This window comes from Lycorma delicatula, chromosome 7 (genome assembly GCF_047948215.1).
Source record: "Lycorma delicatula isolate Av1 chromosome 7, ASM4794821v1, whole genome shotgun sequence".
Taxonomy (NCBI): Eukaryota; Metazoa; Arthropoda; class Insecta; order Hemiptera; family Fulgoridae; genus Lycorma; species Lycorma delicatula.
Genome location: NC_134461.1, coordinates 139,187,212 through 139,210,510, shown reverse-complemented (window position 1 = coordinate 139,210,510; position 23,299 = coordinate 139,187,212). Strand labels below are relative to the sequence as shown.

General features: G+C 31.9%; 1 protein-coding gene across 1 annotated transcript in view; it reads left to right on the top strand.

Moving 5' to 3' along the window:
* Positions 1 to 18,008, top strand: part of Bcs1 (mitochondrial chaperone BCS1) — a 31,508-nt gene extending 13,500 nt beyond the window's left edge. Inside the window, exons 3-6 of the mRNA XM_075370839.1 lie at positions 4,242 to 4,436; positions 11,813 to 12,046; positions 13,738 to 13,855; positions 16,755 to 18,008. Of these exons, the coding sequence (XP_075226954.1) occupies positions 4,242 to 4,436; positions 11,813 to 12,046; positions 13,738 to 13,855; positions 16,755 to 17,010 (803 nt within the window). The 3' untranslated portion in view covers positions 17,011 to 18,008. The remainder of the gene's footprint in view (positions 1 to 4,241; positions 4,437 to 11,812; positions 12,047 to 13,737; positions 13,856 to 16,754) is intronic.
* The last annotated feature ends 5,291 nt before the right edge of the window (positions 18,009 to 23,299 follow it).

Here is a 23,299-nt window from a genome sequence, read left to right as displayed (position 1 = left end):
GGAAAATACCCACTTTGTGATATGTTACTGGTCGCTACACCATCCCTTCCATTCCAAGTCCTGAGGGCCTTTATCAGAGGTCGTCTTTAGACCTTCTAACTGATTACATCTCACAGTTATCAGCCAGGCCTTGGTCGGGATGCCACCAATGTAAATGCCTCGGCAGACATTTGCATCAGTAAAATACATATCAATTTCACCTTTACGTAGGCCTCAAACGGACAGTAAGAATGGGACTAGTGTGATTTATGAAAAATGAATGAAAGAAAATTATGGTGATCAAACATCAATTTTGAAAAACAAAAGTGCATAAAAACTAAAGCCAAGCTGAAAAAATATTATAATGAGTCAACTATTATCAATTAGAACAGTTTATAAATATTTTGGTTATTTTGAAGTGGTCATATGAGCATCAAATGCCACTGTACTATCTGGATGACCTATTGAGGTTACAAGTTCAGAAAATATTGAAAATGTGGTAATGGGGGATTGAACATTGAAAGTACATAAATTCCTAAGACATAGGTTTCTCAAATGAACAAGAGCATCATATTTAACACGAAATATGTACGTATGCAAAAACTGTGTACAAGATGCATGTCGTATTTTCCCACAGTTTATGAAAAACATGATCGAATAAACATTTCTAAACATGGGTAGGGACTGTTTCAACATAATCAAGAGGAAGTTTTGCACAGTTTGTAACATTGAAAAAACTTGGATATTTCACTCCCAACCTGAAACCAAGGAGCAATCAAAACAATGGGTTGAAGTTCGGGAACTTGCTGTAAAGATGGCAAAAACTATTTCATCAGCAAGAAAAATTATTGCTACTTTTTTTTGGGGTGTTCATGACGTAATAATCATTAACTTATTGGAGAAGGGTAAAACGATAACTCGGTAGTATTAAGATTTTTGCTAAATCATCTAAATGAGGAAATATAAAAAACAACATATTTGATAAAAAAAAAAGGTACGTTTTCCGCAAACAAATTTATCCCACTCACTGTTTTGCAGCTGTGACTGCGGAATTGTTCAAATTACACTATGAAATTCTTTCACGCCACTACTTGCCATACTTAGCACCTTATCTGTTTCCAAATATGAAGAAGTGGCTTGCTGGAAAGAAATTTGCATGAAATGATGAAGATATTCTTCAAACATTCCCCCTACTTAGAATATTTGGATGAATCATATTATAAGGATGGTAATGAAAAACCTCAGCATCATTGGACTACCTGTATACATTTGAAAGAAGATTATTTTAAGAAGTACAAAAGATTTTTCCTGAAAAACTGTGTCTTATTTATTTTTGCGCAAACATTCCTTACATGTGCATAATAAATCTGTAAATTAAAGGTTCATGAAAGTTATATATGTATTTACATTAAAAAGATATTTTATAAGATCTAATTAATTTTATTTAGGTTAAAAGTATCAAATCAAATAAGGATAGTAGGTTTTACATTGGTTTTATACATTTTAATAAATTGTTTAAATAGTACATTCGCAACTGTAACAAAATTTGCTAAACAAATACAATGTTCTGGAATTACAAATTCTTGAAAACAAATGAACACTTCTGGGCTCCTACCTAGACGGTAATGGTGTGTAAAGCGAGTTCTGGAGCCTTGGGGTCGGCCCGTGGTCACATGAGTCCCGGGACCGCCCATGAGGAGCCCTTGGTTGGCACCGCGGCTGGATCAAGAGTCAAGAGGGCTCCGCCCCTTGGCTAGACGGTAGGGCGAGCGAAGTGAGCCCCGGATCGTCTAGTAAATGAATAACATCGCTACAGAACTGTTTTAAATAAACTGATTGCTAAATATCTGTGTATTGTTTAATATTTATTTTTAAAAAAAAATTGTAATTAATAATAAGGAAAATAATGCTTAAACAAATCTTTTGCCTATCCATGTTTCATATTTAATTCAGAGACTATTATCAGGTTGTGGTTCTGATGTTAAATTTGACCTGATTTATTAAAATTATTATCTTTAAAGATTTAAAAATTATTTTTTTATACCGTAATTATTCAAAAATAAGACCCCCTCAATTGTAAGACCTGTCAGTTTGACAGGCCTCATTCCTAGAAAAACAGTTCTTCAGGAATTTCTTTGTTACTGTATATACAGTTACTTGTTGGCCAAGGATGAATTTTAACCTTTCATGTGTTTGCAAAACAATGCTCTGGTATTTGATGAGAGGGGTGAGACATTGACCTTCACACAGTAGCAGCTTCAATCCTACCTGCGTTTTTTTACTAGTAAAACAAGACCTTTGGTTAGAACCATAGCAACTTCACTGAAAACAGAGTTTCTCTTGTATTTTATCTGTGTTACCAGTAAGATGAATTCACAGTTACATTAGCCATTTGTGGAGATGGAAAAAAATTGCCTCCTTATGTCATTTTTAAAGAAAACTACCAAGAGGTTTACTTGAAGAGGACTTCACGTTTTATATAGCTTCCATGGCCATCTTGAAGATTCTGTGAAGAATTGAATTGATGAAATGCACACAAATGCTGCAGTTATTCCAGGAGACCTCATTTCTGTGCTGCAACCCTTGGACATGAACATCAATAAGCCGTTCAAGGAACCACGTTAAGAAGTTTTATACTAAATGGATGGCAGATGGAGATCATACATTCACGAAGAGTGGACAAATGCAGAAACCTTCAATAGAGCTTCTTTGCAAGTGGATTTTCAAAGTCTGGGAGGAAATTACTCCAAAAATGATAATCAAGAATTTCAAGAATACTGGCATCTGCACATTGGATGGAACGGAAGATCACCTCATATGCCAGGATTCTGACAACACAACTGAGGGAGAGACTGACATCGATAACGATAAAGAAGAGGATGATGAAAGCAGCAGTGACTCCGAGTAAACATCTTTGTTTCAGGTAATTAAAACACATTACCGCACTTCTTGCATTGTTAAAATAACAGCAATTGGTTCGAACTGTAAATTCGTAAGTCATTCATTTCTGTTTTCAGAGATACTGGTACGTACGAACCTGAACAAAGCCACACTCCTGATGTCAAATAGCATGTATCCTCAAATAACAAGACTTTTTTATCTGTATAACTTACAATAGTTAGTGTTTAATAAAATGTATTAAATTCATAGTTTAGTAATACTTTTATTTTCATTTTCCGAAATACCCATTTGTAAGACCTGCCTCAAATATAAGAACCCCCTCCCAAATTTTGGGGTATAATTGTGTTTAAAACGAGACTCTTATTTTCAAGTAAATACGGTAATTAATTTAAATAAATTAGCCAAACAATAATTTACTAAGTTAATCAGATTATTCTACAGTAGCTTTTACTTCCTTCTGTACCGCTGTCTGTTGCAGAATTCTACCAGAAGCTGTCTGTTCCAAAAAAAGAACTGATTAACACAAACAGGTTATTTTAATGCAATTCATTTTAAGTTTACTTAAAAAATTTTATGAATTCATTTTTTTTTTTAATTTTACATAATTAAGTTCTTTTTTAACTGTTATATTATTGTAATATGCAAAAATGCTTTTGTCTCTGAAAATTTAATTATATTATTAAGTCAGTGTTTAGTTTGTGCATTGCTAATACACAAACTCTTAGCCCATTGATACTTGTATCACATTATTACGTATTCCTTTCCTTCACGGATACCAATAAGTACTCAGTACTTATATGAAGGCTCTTGACTCTGTATCTAAATTTTTTTATGTGATTTACAGTTTAACGCAGTTATTACATAGAGTAAATTGGCCTGTAAAAATTGCCGTAAATCTGACATAATTGCTGTTACAGGTCAGATGCATGTATTATTGTTTTAATTATTACTGTAGCTGTTTAATTCTGCACCATGAATAAGAAATATACCTTTATATCACAGCAAACACTACCAAATACCTTCAATATCAAATGTCGTGACTGGTTTCAACCACAACATTTATTTTTAAATAAAAATTGATATATAACAATTCAGATATAATATGATCATTTTATTAAAAATGATTGAAAATAATTAGGTAACTAATGAAACGCAATAGTGTATAAGAAAAGACTCCAGATCTCAACTAAATAAAGCTATGCAACACAGACAAATCCCGTAGACTTACTATATGATTAGATTGCTTTATGATTCATGCTTTTTTTTTATTAAATACTAAAATATATATTGAAATATAAATGTTTTTATTTTAGTTTCTTAATTTTTGTTATTATCATTAATATTTACTTATATTTGGACAGCCAGACAATTAGCTCTTCAAAAAAATGAAGGAAAGACTGTTATGTATTCAGCTATGGGTGCAGAATGGCGACCTTTTGGTCATCCACGTCGTAAAAGACCTTTAAATTCTGTTGTTCTTGATGAGGGTGTTGCAGAAAAGATTCTCAGTGATATTAAAGATTTTGTTAATAATCCATCTTGGTACAGAGATAGAGGTAAGGTAAAATTAATTTTATGTTCTTATTTAATTATTTATTTTTATTTTAGCTTTATTGTTATTTATTTATATTTTTTTTAAGAGCATAAACATAGATCATGAATACTTAACTTATTTCTAATTAGTGGAAACTAAGATGAAACAAAATTTTCGTGAGATCACATTCTCGTATTACCTACATGAGATGTGGATCTTTTCAAGATTTATTTGCATAATTTATTAAATTGGAAAACTATAAAATACTGAAAAACCCTAAGTGAAAGCATTAAGAAAATTAATCTTAAAAATAATATCCAAGTAACTTGATTTGCCAAAAATTGCAGTTATTTATATTTTTTATTTTTATCCTATAAATACAGTTAGAAATATTTTTGTAAAAAATATTTTTTAACTAAGAAATGTTGCAATATCAATTTTTTTATTGCTTTGCTTTTCTACTTCCTTGTATAAAGTAAAGGAAGTATTGTGATCGTGAAAAATCTCAGTTTTCTAATTTCAATGGAAATATACATTTTGAGCCTCCCCGAGTCCATTTTGACTAGTTTTGGCATGACATCTGTACATATGTATTATCGCCAAGTGTCTTCGACGGCATGTGGCACTTAATAACCTTATGGTAGCCCTGAAAAGGGCCGTTTTTGTTGTTAATTGGCTTCAACGGCTCGTAATTCATAACCTTGGGATGGCCCTAAAAAGAACTTTTTTTCATGTTAGCTCTGAGAAGTGCTGTTGAGTCCAGAAGCTAAACTCTGGTGAAGTCAGGAAGTTGCAGCTCATCCATTGAAGTCAGACTGGGCTTCCCCTCAGCGGCAGTTGGGTCCCACTACAGCATGCCAGTGGCGACCCCCAGAGCCCCGGATTGTCAGGTCAGCATCAGTCATCCTTTGCCGACGTGGCTGAGGCGATTCTCCTTGAGCGATCCCACGCTGGGCTGGCTCTTGCTGCTGATTCCATCAGCCAGGGTGATTGAAGCCCGGCAAGCTGGAACAGGAAGGTAGCGTCCGCATCCAGTAGGTCCCTCAGCTGGCGGGGTTACTGCTCTGGCAGGGATGTTGGCATCCACCAGGAAGTCCCACGTTGATGCGGCCAGGAAACTTCTTCTGTCTTCTTCCATCTTCTTCTTCTTCTTGGTCTTCTCCAGGTGGTGGTCAACGATGAATTAAAAATTCACTCTCGTGCACACTTTTTTATTGAAGCCTGAAAGTGGTGGACCACAGTGCCGCTATGATGGGAGAACTGTGCGATCATCTATGTGGCAGGAGTGATGCTTGTACCAGCGTGTACGTATACTGTGCGCCACCTCACATCTGAGTTACTACCGTGTTCGTCCGCCGATATTAAATTAGGCATGTATGTGGTAGCAGTATGTATGTATACACTGAACTATCTCACATAACTCAAAAACGATTTGCCATAGGATGTTGAAATGTTAGACTTAGGACTATCGTAACATCTAGTTGTGCACCTCCCCTTTTGATTGCAACAACTGAACTAAAAGTGTCCAAAAAAGCCCAAAATCCCAAAAAATTTAGATTTTTTATTTTTTCTTAACTGCAGTAAAAAACTCTCATTGAGAGCTTTTCAATGATATGTCATAAATGGTACTTATGTTTATTGGTTCCAGAGTTATAGCCAAATAAAATTTTAATTAATGAAATATTTGGATCTTACAAGGGAAGGCACATCACTTCATATCTGACTTCATCTCCTTTTTTCACCTTCTTTTTTTAAATTAATTTTTTAACTTTTTTTGAATTTAAATATATTAATTTATTAATAATTATTAGCCCATGATTTTAAAAAAAATTTACAATCATTGGTAATAATAATTAAAAAAATATATTAAAAAATCAAAAGTTATTAGTGAAAAAAAAGGTTATGTACTTTTAAAATATGTATATGTAATAGATTTGGTGAAGCTTCTGATTATTTAATATTAATTGAAAATTATAATTTAGAATCATATTATTTTTGGTTTAATGTCTGTTTAATTTTATCTACATTAAAGTTAACTACAGAGTGACTGAAAAACAGACCAGAAGAACAACATATGTACTGAGTCATACATGCTCGATCTTTAATAAATTACAAAACATTCTTATCTTTTAGTTCATTACTCCTGATATTGTCAGACAATATTTTCCCTAAGTTGGAGTTGATCATTATTTCATTTATTTGTTTATTGTTGTCAATCATTTAATCGCTATTTGGTTTGATATAATTCTTCTGATCTTAATTTGTGTACATGTTCTCTGGTTTTCAAATTTTGTTTCTCTTTATATTCATCATCCTCTCTTAATCTTTTTATTCTTTCTTTGGTTTTAACATTTTCTTCCTCTTTATATTTATCATATTCTCTTAAGTTTTTTATTCTTCCCTTGTTCTTAACATTTTCTTCCCCTTCATATTCATCTTATTGCTTTTTTTAGATATATTTTTTCATGTTATCTATTTTTTCCTGTATGATGTTTCTTTTTCATTTTTGATTATTCATCAAATAATCCAATAATAAAAACTGAATATTTTACACCCTTAGGTCGAAATTAACATTTGTAATCAATATACAAGAGTTCACTAGAACAGAATAGTTTAATTATTAACTTTTATTTATATGACACAACAGAAATTTGAAACTTTTGTTAATCAGCAACTCACGAAGATACAAATAATACTGAAAAGTAATACGAGTAATAAAAGGACTTTTACTCTATCCTAATATTTCATGTAAAATGTTAAATGTTAACAACGTTCTGTTTCATTGTTAAATTAATAATTTTATAAATATTTGATATTAATAAACACTAATATTTCAGCAATTGTGTAATTGTTCACTTTATTAAAGTATTGGAGAATCGTATCTCACTTTCAAATGAAATAAGTTTAAGTGAACTGCAGCAAAATGTGTATATGTAATGTAATGGGTGTACAAGGAAGTTGTGTGGTTTACACATCAGATTTTTATATTTTATTTCTTAACAGTATGAATTGATATTGAGAAGTTAATTTAACAATCAAAATGGCTATATACAAGGGTAAATCAAATGTGAACTGGAATTTTTGTTTTATAATTTATTGAAGGATAATAAACATACATTCTCGCAAATATTATTTTTTTACATAATTTCCTCTTTTGGAAACACATTTTTCCCAGCAGAGAGGTAGCTTTTTTGATCCCACTATCATAAAATGAAGGTGGCCATGTGACGTCAACCAATTGCGCACATATGCTTCAACAGCATCATTGTCTTCAAATTTCTGTCATCCAAGTGCTTCTTTTAGTAGTCCAAACCAATGATAATCACAGGGCGATAAGTCTGGACTGTATAGAGGATGCTCCAGTGTAGTCCAGATTAATGATGTAATTTTTTCTTGAGTTTTAGCTGCGGTATTGGACTGAGCATTGTTATAAAGCAGAATGACATCTTGGACTGAAAATTGACGTCTTTTCTGACGATATGCAAGTATTGCTTTATACAAAAGTTGGCAATAGTATACAGAATTCACTGTACGACGTTCATGGAGAAAATCAACATGCAAAACTCCTTTGAAATCAAAAAATATTGTGGCCAGAACTTTTCCAGCTGACAGTTAAGTTTGAGCTTTAATGGGTACAGTTTCTCCTTTTTTCATCTCTCCATACTTGCCTGTTTTGATTCTGGGATGTAATGGTGTACCCAGGTTTCATCGCAGATTATGATCAACACAAAAAAAATTCTTCTTCAGCTTGGTAATAACTCAACAACCGGGTGGCACAGTTCTAGCCGGTAGAGCTTCTGACCTTTGATAAGAAGATGAGGGACCCATTGTGCTGCCACTTTTTTAAATCCAAGATCACCAGTAATGATTGCCTGAGTACTGCCGTAACTTATTCCATTCTCAGAAGCAATTTCTGCAGCTGTTAATCAACAGTCATCCTCAATAAGGTGACAAACCATGAGAACATTTTCAACTAGTACTTGTCATTCTGAACACTGCTTATGCCAATATCACACACTTGAGTTTTTTTAAGTGTGTTGTCCCGGAACTGTGCATGAAGTCTTCTCAGAATTTTGGATGGTTTCACCCCTTCTGCTGTGAAAAATTTAATAATAATAAATTGCGCAATGCATGATGATACCTCCTGCTCTGACTAGAAAAAAGTAGTGAGCTGACTTTCTAAGAGTGAGATTCCCTCCATGCAGCTCTATGTACAACACTGAAAAGCCACCCTTTCTCCATTAGTCTTGCATCAACAACAACAAAAATTCTGCTTTATATTTGATTCACCCTCGTGTATATATATATATATATATATATATATATATATATATATAGTTTTAGATCTTCACATAAAATATTTTATTTACTAGTTTTTGAACTTTTTTAATAGTTTTTCAAATTTATTTTAATATTTTTCTATTATAGTTAATTCTTTATGTATAATTTATTAGTTAGTTAATAAAAACTATTTTTGTTTTTAGATGAACAGTTTATATTTGGTAGGTGTAAATAAATTCAAACATGTGTTCATATAATCTTATTATTATTTTATTGGAATTAATCCTTTTAAGATTTATATTATTTTTCTGTATTGTTAAATTATATTTAAATTCTATTGATAAACCACCTAGTAGAGAATATTGCGATAAAAAATCTTACGTTAATTTCTCCATGAAAGTACTCTCACAGGATCTTGCATCCTCAGTCATGATGGAAATCATTTTGTTATTCCATAAAAATTTTAAAATAAGACTACTAAAATAATGAAAATTGCATATTAATTTATACAAATAGTGCTATCTGTTGCAGTTTTTATATACCGTCTCCCTTAAACACTGCCTGATGGGTTATCAGATTGAAATTTTGTTTGTATTTATAATATTAATATGCTGGTTTCATTATTTTAGGTTTTTTTATTTTAATTTTTATTGTGTAATTACAAAATTATTTTAATTATGACTGAGGATACAGGATCCCATGAAAGTACTTTCATGGAAAAATTAAGGTAAGATATGTCTTATCTCAGTATACTGTATTAGTTTGTTTAATAGAATTTAGATATAATGTGATATAATCTCATTGTTGTGTAATGTAATCTGTAACGCATTATTTTGGTGCTGTTAATTTTAGTTATTGCTAAAGTTACTGTCCTAAAAATGTTTTTTTATTATACATGTTAATCCAAAACATTTGAATAGCTACATTGCATATTAGTATGACTGCATTTAATTAATAGTACTTTCTAATTTTCATGTTAAAAGTTTTTTGTTATTTTATTTTCCATTCCTTAAAATATAAGAATAAAACAAAGTTCTTTGTTGATAAAAAAAAAAGTTACTTTTCCATACATTTTCTTTATTCTCTAATTTGTTTAAAACCTTTAAATCTGATTTCCATATTATATCACTTTCTATTTAATGTATCCTTAATTATCTAATAATAAAGCTAATTTGTTCTAACTAAGATGGAGACTACCCCGGGAGTCCTGAGGAATGATCTTTCTCCCTCTGGAAGTATATCTACTTATTCTTTATTTTTTCTTGGATAAGTGCCATGATGATTGGGTCAATCATTACTATGGGCCCATGTATAGTTTGATACTGATATCTTCCAGTAGCTGGCAAGGCAAGTATCTAATACAACCCATCTGGGAATTGCTCAAAAAACTTAATTGGTTGGATGCGTAAAGCGTAGCAACATCCCCTTTCATAAAATCTTATGTAAGCTAAGGCACACGTGCGCATAACACATACCAGTTTTTATTAAAAAATTAGAGGAAATCATATATGTGTAGGGTTTAAAAAAATTGAAATTTGTAATGTCTATGTAGAAAAATTAATGAGGATTTTTTGTTCATTTTTTTTTTAAAAAAATTAAACTATATTTTGTGCAGTATAGTAGAATTTTTTATGGCATTAAATTGAAGTTTACAGAAAGTTGTTTGTTACAGTATTTAGTGTTATTGTATTAATATTTGTGTATATTTCATAGAATAAAAGGTTTAAAACTGAATCTTGGTCATTGTTGAAAAGCTTTAGTTTATTGCTATATTTGGTATTTAAAGTTATCATGAAACTTGACATGGACATAGTTAATGCAGTTAATTGTAGTTTCGAATAATTATAACTAATTTGTATGTACAAGTAATAGTATTATTGTTTATGAATGATCAGACTTACGAAGGAGTTTCTTTCTTCTTCTTCTTCTTCTTGAATATCCTTCTTTATTGTTACTACTCTGCTGTTATATATTTTATTTTGATTATAAAAGGGCTATTTGAAAAGCAACTTCTGATTTGTTATTAAAACAAAACCATTGATAAAAAAAAAAAAAAGAAATGTATTATATACTATACATCTTTTAGTTACTTTTCTACATAATTGCTGCCCAAATTAAGGCACTTCTCATATCTGTAAACAAGTTTTTGATTACCCTTATCATAAAAGTCTGCTGCCTATGAATTAAGCCAAGTAGTAACACCGTTTTTCAACTCCTTGTCATTTTCAAAACACTGCTTCACTAACCAATTTTTCACTTTTGGGAAAAGGTGATAATGGTAGCCAAATATGGCCTTTATGGAGGATGATGAAACAACTTCCGTTTCAAAATATCAATTTGGTGTTCAGTGCATACTGCAATATGCAGATTTTTCCACAAAAAATTTTTATACATAATTTTTTGCTTAGAATTTATTCCTCCATCAGTTTCTGCGGTTATTATGAATGCAATAATTTCCACTCCTGAGAAGGGATGGCTTCCACTCCGAAGGCAAAGACACACATCGGCACTATATAACTTTTCATGTCAGTCAGTGTTGTCTGAAAGAATTCTGAACGAAAAACTGTCAAACACTGGACTAAAAAATTACTACTAACACTTTGCAATTTACAATAATATGAAAATTAAATGTGATATCAACAATCCAAGAACATGTGGTTACAAAGAGGTTGATATGGGTTACATTAATTTTTTGCTTTTGGATTTTGCATTTTGATTAAATGTGAATTTGGATTTGTGGAACACAATGCTGCCAACCACACGTCACTAACTAAATATCTCTATAGGCGTGTTATTAAAAATGTTCGGTTATTTTCTAAGCAGACCTCATGTTTACATATAACAAATGTCCGTTTGACAAAGATAGGTTTTGTAGACTTGGGAGCATTCGAATAAAATAAATTTTTTGCTGATTATTTACAATTTATTTAAATCTTTTTTTTTCTAAAAAAAATTTTTTTAATATCCTCTTAAGGCACAAAACTTAAAAATAGATCAGTTTTTTAGATTTCTTTTTAACAATCTGTAAACATTCCCATTATTGCTACACCATATTGCTGTAGCTCAAAATCAGGACAGTAAAAATATGTCATCAAGTATTGTCTTCATTTTTTGTAGGTATACCATACCGTCGAGGATATCTCTTACATGGGCCACCAGGTTGTGGTAAATCATCATTCATTACAGCACTTGCAGGAGAACTAGCATTTGGAATATGTGTTCTTAATTTAAGTGAACGTGGACTTTCTGATGATAGACTTAATCATTTGTTAAGTATTGCTCCTCAGAACGTAATTATATTATTAGAAGATATTGATGCAGCATTCAGTAGCAGAGAAGATACAGCAAAAGGTGAACATAATTTATTTATAAGTGAATTAGTACAAATATGGTATTATTGATTTTTAGATACTTCCTGATACTTACCTTTGACTTATCACATTAGTATACAAATTTACGTAGTTTCGTTGATGTCTTGTTCTTTTGTGAACAAGATTGATGTCTTTTGGAAGACAAATATGTCTTCCACAAAATACATTATTAATTCCTTCAGAGTATACTAGATTGTTATATATATCTGTAATAAATTGCAAAAAAAAATTACATAAAACAAAATTATAACTTTTGTTTTATATATTTTTTTTTTTTTAATATATAAGTTTTTACTTCCTTGTATGAAATAGAAGTACTGTGATCGTGAAAAATTTCGGTTTTCAGATTTCAATGGAAATATCCATTTTAACCATTCCTGAATCCATTTTGACTAGTTTCAGTGTGATGTATTTGCATACATATGTATCTTACATAACTCAAAAACAATTAACCATAGGATGTTGAAATTTTGGATTTAGGACTTTTGTAATATCTAGCTGTGCACCTCCCTTTTTGATTGCATTTGACTGAACCAAAAGTGTCCAAAAAAGACCAAAATCAAAAAAAAATGTGGATTTTGAACTTTTCTGAACTGCCATAATAACCCCTCATTGAGAAATTTTCAACGATGTATCAGAAGTGGTACTTATTTTCACTGGTTCCAGAGTTATAACCAAATTAAATTTTAATTAATGAAATATTTGGTTCTTAGAAGGGGAAGAAGGCACAGATTCAGTTTGAATCAGACTTCATCTCCTTTTTTTTTAACTTTTTTTTTTTTAATTTAAATATATTAATTTATTAATATATATAATTATAATTATAATTAATTATAATTATTAACCTCTGATCGTAAAAAAAAAATTATGATAAATAATAATTCAATAATAATAATAAAAAATATGAAAAAATATCAAAAGTTATTAATGAAATAAAATTTTATGTACTTTTCTTTGTAAAAAAATGTGTATATGTAATTTAATAGACATAAAAGGAAGTCATGTGGTGCCCACATCAGGTTTTTTTTCTGTTGGAGTTAAATTACTGGGAACTACTGGAATGATCTATTCATAAGTTAATGTAAATATATTTAAATGCAAAAACTAATTCTTGGATTAAATTAATTCAGAATTTTTTTTTCCACCAGATAGTATAAGAACCAGTGGTCTATAGTAGTGAAGTTCACGTAACCTAAATAATGTACAAGGACTTTTTATCTGATAGGGGTATCACTAACTATTAGCAGGACATATGTGTATATATATTCATTATCTTATAATTAGTGTTTCTTATTATTTTATTTTCTAAGATTCTTTTCCCTGAGACCTTCTAGTTGTTGCACCTACAGGTTGTATGTAGAATGTTTATTATCTTGTACAGTCTGTGTTGTTATTATTATTATTTTTCCTAAGATATTAACTACTGAGCACAAGGATCCATGAGTTTTGTTGCATCCAAGAATTTAATGGCATCATACACTGCAATAAATTAAATCTGTTTTGTTAATGTGAGTCATGTTAGAATATATTTTTCTGTATTGCGGTAATTTTTTTACAGTATCACAAAGCCATGTTGCTTGGTACAGATAACTGATTTTTGTATGCTTATGTATCTAATATATTTTCAGTGTTTGTTTTTTGTTTACTTTCAAATATTTCTTTATGTTGTAGTTGCTGCTGCTTATGAAGGATTAAATCGTGTGACATTTAGTGGCCTTTTAAATTGTCTGGATGGTGTAGCATCAACAGAAGCTAGAATTTTATTTATGACAACAAATTATATTGATAGGTAAGGTTTAATAATGTTTTTAGCACACTGACTGCTGGTTTATATGAAGTAGTGAGATGTAACTTTCACTGTAATATATATGTAAGCAGTTACATTCACAACTCATCTTAGAGTAACTGGGTCTTGGGTTCAGTTTTTAGACAGACATTTTTTCATTTCATTATCTCATTAAATAAGTATAATGTTTACTTCTCTCGTGAAATTTGTTTTATTAAATGTCGGTTAGATTCGTTCTACAAGATAGATTATTCTTCTGTTGTTTGTTGTTGTTCATTTTTCTTCTGTTGTTTGTTATTGTTCATTTTTCTTCTGTTGTTTGTTGGCTTGGTGAAACACAATTACTGTTTTGCTTGGTTTGAGTATTTTCAGGGGTTTTGGTAGGGTAAGGGGGAAATGTTTTGTATATTTTAGTATATTTATTATATGATTTTTTATGATGTAGAAGTTTAAATTTATTTAAGCATAATACCAACCAGATAAATTCTAAAAGTATGAATAATATTTGCAAGAAAACATCCAGTTTTATTTTATAAATTACAAATAAAAGTTATACATGTACACCTATATTTAAAAAAATTCCAGAAATAATATCACTTCAAACTAAAATTTACTCTGCCATCTAACAGTTCAATATACTGGCTATTTGATTTAAAAAGCAACCCAAGCAAAATACATTTTAGAAAAGTTAATACAATAAATTCAGATGAAGAGGGTTGGCAGCACTACCTATTTTTGTTGAAAATAATCAGTTGATATAATCTTCTATTTCTTTTTGTGAACAATTAGTTATTTTTGGTTATCTGTGTTTTTTGTTAAGAAATGTTTTTGAACACTGAAGAAAGGATTTTTATTGTGGAAAATTATATAACTACTGAATTTTTTTGTTTTTTGCCTAGAAGCTTTCCAACTGCAGTTCCCATAATAATGTACCAAATAAATCTTCAGTTCATCATTTGATAAAAAATATAAAGGAACTGGTTCTGTTTACAATCAGAGACATGGCCAGAAACGTTCAGTACTTAATGAAGAAACATTAGAAGATGTTAGGGTAAGCCTTTTTAGACTCTCCTAACAAATCCTAGCAATTTCACATAACAAAAAATTTTACAAAACCTTACACAACAAAAAGGAATATGTCTGCGTAGTGCTGTTAAAGGTACCCGGATGCTGAAGCCATATTGAATTCATGTATCACGTGAATTAAACCCAGTTAGTTATGCTGCTAGGCTTCACTACCATCTGTAGTTTAATCAGTTTGTTCAGGAGAGTGTTAAAGTGTTGAATTACATAATTTTTACAGAAAAGGCTTGATTTCATTTGAGTGGTTACGGTAATAGTCAGAATGATTGCTACTGGAGCTGCTCCACCAATCTTCACATCATCCATTCACAACCTCTACACCCACAGAAAATTGGTATGTGGTGTGCAATTTCTAGGTGAAGAATAATTTCCCCATATTCTTTGAAAACTCTCTTAATGCAGACCTCTACCAAGAATTTGTAACACAGTTTATTCCAAATTTAGAATTAAATGAGAGGGATTCATAGTTTCAATAAAATGGGGCCACATGGCAACAGCAACAATGGACCTTTTGAGAAATTTCTTTGGTGAAAGAGTAATATTGACTGCCTTATAGCCAGTTAAGGTCACCTGATCTTTCTCCAGCAGATTTTTTTTTCTAAGGATATCTAAAAAGGTTGTGCCACACATCATTGAAGAACTGAAAGCTAACATAACTTAAATTACAAAAATTTGGATGAGGTACACTTCAAAAGATTGTATGGAGTATGAAAAAGAGGGTAAAGGCTTCCATTGAAAATTAGTGGGCACTTTCAACATTTGTTATAAAAAAGTTTGATCTCAGTATTGTTTTGCACAAATAATTATAATATTTATAACTAATTGCATTAAATATAGCACATTATTTTTCTTCAAATTGGGTTGCATTTTAAAACTAACACCTGGTATATTATCTTCGTACACGACCAGGCGAGCTAGCATCAGTTAGCACAGTTGTTTAAGAACTGCATCGCATTGAGCTTTGTGTTGTATTTATTGTTACTTATTACTAATAAATTAAGTTTATACAATTAACTTCCGTGGCAGAGTCATAGCGTCTCAGCCTTTCATCTGGAGAACCCGGTCAGGCTTGGCATTATTCATACGCTACAAAATTTCCATTTCATATTCTCATACACAAGTTTCAAGCTTATCCAACAGTTTCCTTAAAACATTCCACATTCTCATTACCAGTATTGTTCGTTAGCAGCTTGCCTTCCTAACAGATTTTTGAGGATTACCTGGAAAGGCACTCTGACATATTCAGCATTTTGTTCAGACCCCGAACTCTTCCATTTATACAATCATCCAGTCATTTCAAACTGATTATGCTATGAATGATTTTCAATGAATGTTATTGTTACTTGGAGGATCAACTTTGTACAGAATGCAAGTTAGAATTGTGGCTACAGATTAACATTTAGCAAACTTCAAAACACAAAAGGCCTTCTGTTCAGGAGTCACGATCTTTGCTGTTTGCACTGTCTAGCAGAAAGGTAGGAATAAATCGATGGCCGTATGTGCAATCAAACCTATCCTGTTTGCATTTTGATCAACACTATGCATCACTTCAACCAACAGAAATGAAATTAAAACCCCAATATTCTTTTTTGTATACCTGATTTTCTCAGGTACACAAAAATGATTGATTGCCTGTTTTTCTCAGGTTAATAGCAGAGAAATACAGTCTTTTTTATGTCAAATTATTTATATCATGCATTCTTGGAATTTTGGTGTTTTAAAGTACAATAATTTACTAATTATATGTTTAAATTACTTTTATTCTATGTTTTAGTTGTTTTTAATAGTAATTATTATTAAATTGTTTTTCTTATATTAGATTGGATCCAGCTCTTATTCGTCCAGGTCGTGTTGATTACAAAGAATATATTGGTCATTGTTCTGAAAAACAAATAGAAAAAATGTTCTTACGATTTTATAAACCGGATATTTCTGAATTAGCTAAAATATTATCAGAAGCTATTATTAATGAAAAAAGACCAGTTACTCCAGCACAGTTACAAGGATATTTTATGCATTATAAAAATGATCCTGAAAAAATGATCAAAAATGTTAGTAAACTTTGGCAGATGTAATTTCTTTACTTATTTTGTTTCCTGTAATTTATTTTATAATGTCTGTATATATTGTAATAAAACTATTAATACTATAAAATGTTGATGTTTGATGATGTTTTTCTATTAAACTATCAAATTTTTATTTAAAAAAAAAGCCGCCAACACAATTGTAGGACACTTTCCTAGAATGTGGCTTTAGCTGCATGACAGAATTTTCTAGCACCCTCAAAATTTTTAAAATTACCATGTATTAAAAATAATAATTGCGATTGCCGTTTTTAACAAGCGTTCTTAAAAAATAGCAATTGTAGTTACTGTTTACAATTTACTATACAATTTATATACATTTTAGTTTGAAATATTAGGAAAACATAATTTTTGCCTTTTTTTTTTAATCTGCCATCGCCTTCCTAGACCGCCTGAATGCCCCCAATTTTCTGTGGGCCTTCTATCGCCCTCCCTGAGGGCCTACAGTGCCCATAAGAAGGCGTTATTGCCACTATGAGAACAAATGGTATAAAGTAATGCTCTTGAGGTATACAAGCAATTTTAATGATATTTTAATATATCAACAATAGGAAAATCAAAAATTCTGAATGTGTTTACTTAAAATACTAATGTTTTAACATTTCAGTTACTCCACCAAAGTTACTCCATCTCTTAAGTCGTGCTGATTACGATATGCATTACCTTTAAATTTTCAAAAATCTAACTACTCACTTTTATTGAATATTCTATGGTTTGAGTTGTACTATTTATAAATGCATTTCATAATAATCTTTGTGATTTCATTTTATTAATATGTATATACTCTCGCCAATTAATAAAAACTCATGTACTTACCAGTAAAAAAGAGAATTAGTTGGTAAATGTAGTTTACTGGAGTAGGTAGTAATAAACTTTCTATAATATTTAATTTATTTCACTTTAATTGTTTGAAATAGATTATTTCAATAAAATTTAGATAACATCAATTTTTAGTTAGCTTTTAACATGTCTTAATTGTTTTACTGACATGTTTTTTTTTTTTTTTTGAGTTTTTTTTCATTTTGATTGTTTATTTTTCTAAAATATTTAATTATTTTTTGTAATATTAAAATTTTGTTGTAATATATAATTAAAATCTGTCATGTTTTGTTTTTAATAATTTCAAAATTCTCATGTATGTATATGTATTTCTAATTATATTTGTAAATTAATACATGTGCGTTTAGTTTCTGTATACATCATTCATATCATTTTACTCAGAATCAGGTTCTGCACAAGTTTTGTTTAAAATATGTGTTTATTCCATACTTAGAAAAGTTATTTTACATCAAATATGTAATAGTTTCTTTTTCAACCCCAATTTTTTATCTTTTCCTCAACTATCCTTTTTTTTCCATTCATATTTCATATAAAACTACTAAATTTATTCCATAATTTGAGTTCCAAGAATTATAATCTGGCTTAATTTTACTGAAGGCACAGAAATCAGGACAAAATCGTTCAACAGCCAAAACTCGCTAATGAAGCATTTCCAAATCTATGTTTATGTGAACTTTCTTCTTTATTTTCACCAGTAGAAAAGTTTGTTATATTCTTCATGATTCATCTGTATAAGTACTGCAAACCATTATGTTTTTGTTTTTTGTTTTGGCTTTTTATGAACAATAAACACTTTGGTTTTATCATCGCCCAAGCACGAAGTACATGTTTAAAAAATAACGAATTGTTAAAAATTCACAATTAAAAATAAAAACGTCTTTAAAAACAATTAAAATACATCTTAAAATGAAAAAAACTGTAGCATATGTTATGATTAAAATAAAAGCAAAGAAATATCACGCTACATATCTGATTAAGATAATAAAATTACCATCTGCTTTATGGCAAATGACATAAATAGCTGAAACACAAGAATTCAAATAATAGAATATAAATGGACAGCCCCAAGGAATCGTAAAACATAAGATAAGTTCATTTTATTATCCCCTAGAACAATTTGTGTGTTAGCTCCTAGTTTAAAATTGTGATGCAATGTTGCACAACAGATACAATCCATAAGGACGTTGTGTTGTGCACTGTTAGTTGGCAGTCACAGTGAGCACAAACTGATAACATCTGTTTGAGTCATCAGATATCCGTGAGTGAGCCTAGTGTGCTGTATTCACAAACGACAGATAATAACCTCCTCTCAATGGTTATTTCTGGATGAGGAGTTCCATAGTTCACTTAATTGGATGAAGATATTGTTCATGGTAGCACCCTACTCACTTTATCACTCATCATGAACTACCCTTTTCAGGAAAAGACAAGATTGTTAGAAGCAATGCAACTACAAAAGAAGGCTGAAAACAAGCCTCTTTTGCCGCAGTATCTGCACACTCATTGCCTGAAACTCCTGAATGGCTGGAATCCAGTTGAAGCTCACTGTTGTATTACATCTAGTCATTTGCGAAATGACACACTGAATCTCATAAACAGGGTGTCTGGAATATATATCACTAATTGCCTGTAAGGTATTCACAGAATCTGAGCAAGCAAGAACATGTCAAAATTCTGAGCTAACCAAATGTAAGGCCCTATTAACGGGCATATAGTTCTTCAAAGGAAATACTGGTTATGCTTGGAAGGCCAAACATGTATGTTCTGTTTCCAGTCACAAACCCACAACCTACATTAATGTTTCTAGAGCCTTATAAACTGTAATATCAGGATTCATGCTATTTGTATCATAAATTCCATTTTGCAAGATAACCAAAATTATGTTCTTATTATTGCAGTGATTAAGATCAAAGCAGTAATTAATGATGGAAGGCTGCCAAGGTAAGGACTGGAGGTAACTGTATATTTATAGCTGAGAAAAGCGTTAAGTTCTGTTGCCTAGCAGAGTGTATATCTCAGCTGTTCCTGGTATTGATTAGCACACTGGTCTGAGAATACCTCATCAGAGTTTGGATGAGTTTGTTATGCTTTAATGTGAGCCATATAGCAGCATATCATTTGCTTCTGTCTGTTACAAAGAGATTGTTCATCACTGTCCACCAGCAGACTTACCATGGCGCTAAAGCGTAAAGCACCCACCACATTCCTACAATATTAACCCATGTGCATGCCTTAACTGGTTCACCTTGTAAATATAGTTGAGAGTCAACACGTTCCCCTCAACGTTTTACATGCTATGTAAATAGAAAAGATCATCTACAAATAAAGAACATATAACCAGTTTTCTCATGTAATTTGTTACATTATTTGTGGCTACTGCAAACAAAGTAACACTTACAACAAGTCTCTGAGGCACTCTGTTTTTCAGCATGAAACCTTCAGATAATGTCATTCCAACTTGAACTCAGAAGAGCCAACTACTGAGAAACCCCTGATAAATGCAAGGAGATTACTTGTATAACCCATCCATGAAGTTTATTTAGGATTCCTCTCTTCCATACTGTGTTTGGATAACCTCTGACCAAAAATCTGTAAATGTCTGGTCAGAGAAAATTTTATTATAGATGCACAAAAGATGTCTTTGTGATCATGCATCTTATGAGAAGATAATATATTGAGCCTGATATTATCATTTGCAGGGGAAGTTTCTTGAGGATTATTCAGGGCATATTATATTTCATTCTAAGAAAAGGGGGTACATTTAATTCATTTTATAAGTCTTCCATCATCAATGGGATATTTTCTACCTACAACTTATATCTCACAAACTGAGGACAGTACAATGATGTAAATGATAATGACCTAAACGACCTTCCAAATGTTGCTACATCAGTTGGCATGGTAAAAATGTTTTTGCTACTTTGCATTTCAATCGGCTAATAACAAGGATATTGTAATGAGGATTGTAACAATCCTTATACAGTTTAAACCTTTTTCCATACAACAGATGATGGTGTAAAGAAATTGATTCGACGTAATTCATCCAAGAATTCCATTTAACACACAATAGCAAACAGCCCTCACACTGCGGAAGGCGCAGAGCAGTTTAGTTGTCAGTCTTAGATTAAAATTATGTAAAGCCCTACAACAATTCCTTAGTGCAGGCCTGCAGTCCACCCCACCAAGGAAGAGCAAGCCAGATGTTAAGGGGATGAATTCATTGGTGCTATTGAGAATTTGAAGTGTAAACTTGGCAAGTTGGTGGATCGCACTACCGCTTTTGTCAAACTGGCCAAAGGACTACCTGTACCAGATCCAGTCCACTTTCTGAATCAGCCATTTGCATGGTTGACTCTGAGGCAAATCACTATTACTGACTGAGATTACAAATTACAACCGTCTATGATCGCTTCCAAAGAAGGTTTTGGAAACGCACCAGGTAAGCAGGGGGTATAAGGTTGCTGAACATAGGGACAGATCGATTTATCAAGATCTACCATATGAAGATGATACGAATGTGTATCATCTGTGTTTCTGTTCAATAAACAGAAATCTAAGTTCTGCCTCCGTCAATCAACTATATTGCCTCGGAATGAACATGATGGAGAACTCCAAGAATGGTGATGGGCGATGAAATTGTCAATTACTAGGCAGGGTATGGGTATTTAGAAAAACAGACTGGATAGATATCCTCATTGATATCAGAATTTGGAAGAAGATATAAGTTGCACATATTCATTTGGAATGGTGCCGTTATCTTCACTGCAACTGCAGGGATGTTTGTCGCGAGCAGCTATTACAATTTCCTTCAGGAAAAAAGCAATACCCTCAGTTTGACAGTCACATCTTTCATAGATGTCTCTGCAAAATGACATATCATCCTGGGAATTGAGGTGAGTCTCTGCAGACAAAGAACTAAAGGATTTTCTTCGTTTATTAAGATTTTAATATCTTCATGGTGAGAACAGACTGCAAACGTTCCACTGAAAAATTCTTGTAGGAATTACTTTTCATATATAAAAACTGTGTGCGGATTACTTGTCAAATATTATACGTTTTTATCTTTTTGGTATTAATGATTGTTAAGAAATGCTTTGCTTCTTCAGGCACTTCATTGACCTTCATATCCTCAAAGAGGCCACGAGATGGTTGTGGGGATTTTGAAACCTGAGACGCCTGTGAAACTGCACCAAGCAATGATTTTTTTTGTAAATTTCTTCTTTGGATTTTGGTAGTTTGCTACACACAGTTGGTGCAGCGGAAGTTTTATTTACTGTACTGACTAAAGTGTTTTCGGTACATAACTGTTGGTCTTTTCACAAGAACTATCCTTCCTCTTGTTTGAACTGTTCTTTAGCTCAGAAATAGAGGACATGAGCAAAGTAACCTGATCAGACAGCATCTGAACAAGCTGTTTAAACTTACTGCACGATCTGCACTGTTGACCTGTATTTGCAGGGGCGTGCCTTGATGTAGCAGCGGCAAATGAGATGTCTGATTTAACCTGGTTCTGGAAGTTTAGTGTTTTTTTTATATTCTCTACGTGCGGCGGGAAAAGATAGCTTTGCACTGTACTAAGTTTAAGAATTGCCTTCTCTTCTTTGAATATTGGGCAATCTTGTGAGTGTGCTGAATGTGATCCATCACAGTAAGCACATTTTTCTTCTTCCTTCAAAGTTAGTATCATTGTGATCCCCTTTAGCACATTAAACGCATGCTATAGTTTTCAGGCAAGATGTTATAGTTTGGCCATACCCTTGACATTGGAAAACATCGCTTTGGGTTGAGGGAGAATGGTCATATACAAACCAACAGGTAATCTACTCTTATTTTCTCCGATGGTATGAGAAGACTGAATGTTAGTATAAGAGAGGGAGTAGGCTCTTCCATTCTTCCTCTGCTGTTTCAAAATACGTTTCACCTTGCAGAGAAAGCTCACTGGCAATCTGTCCCATCAATCTCCAAGGTCCTGGCAGAAAATTATATCACGGCTTGTATTTAAAAGATTTGTGACATAATACCTTTATATTGATACCATTCATATTGGTGAGAAGAAATAATGGTCAACTCTGTTCGTCATTAAACATCTGAACTAGTATTATTTCATCTCTTGTTCTCTTGACGGATTTTGGTGAACCACATGAACCCTCCTGGTTGTGTTTCAGAACTACTATAAACCTGATGCTGATAAACTGCATACAGGATTTATCATCACTTTTCACAGATTTTTTTATCCTCATCAATCAAAGCTGAGCGAGATCTCTTCACATGAAATCTTGTGGCGGTTTTTTCAAATGGACCACCACCCATCATAGGAGTTTCTTGTGAGTTACTAATTTTGGTCCCACAAGTACCAGGGAGCACCTGTACACCCATGCGTACAGAAGCTAGAGCTAAATACAACTGGGTTCACCCACGTGCCCAGAGGACATCTTCAAGT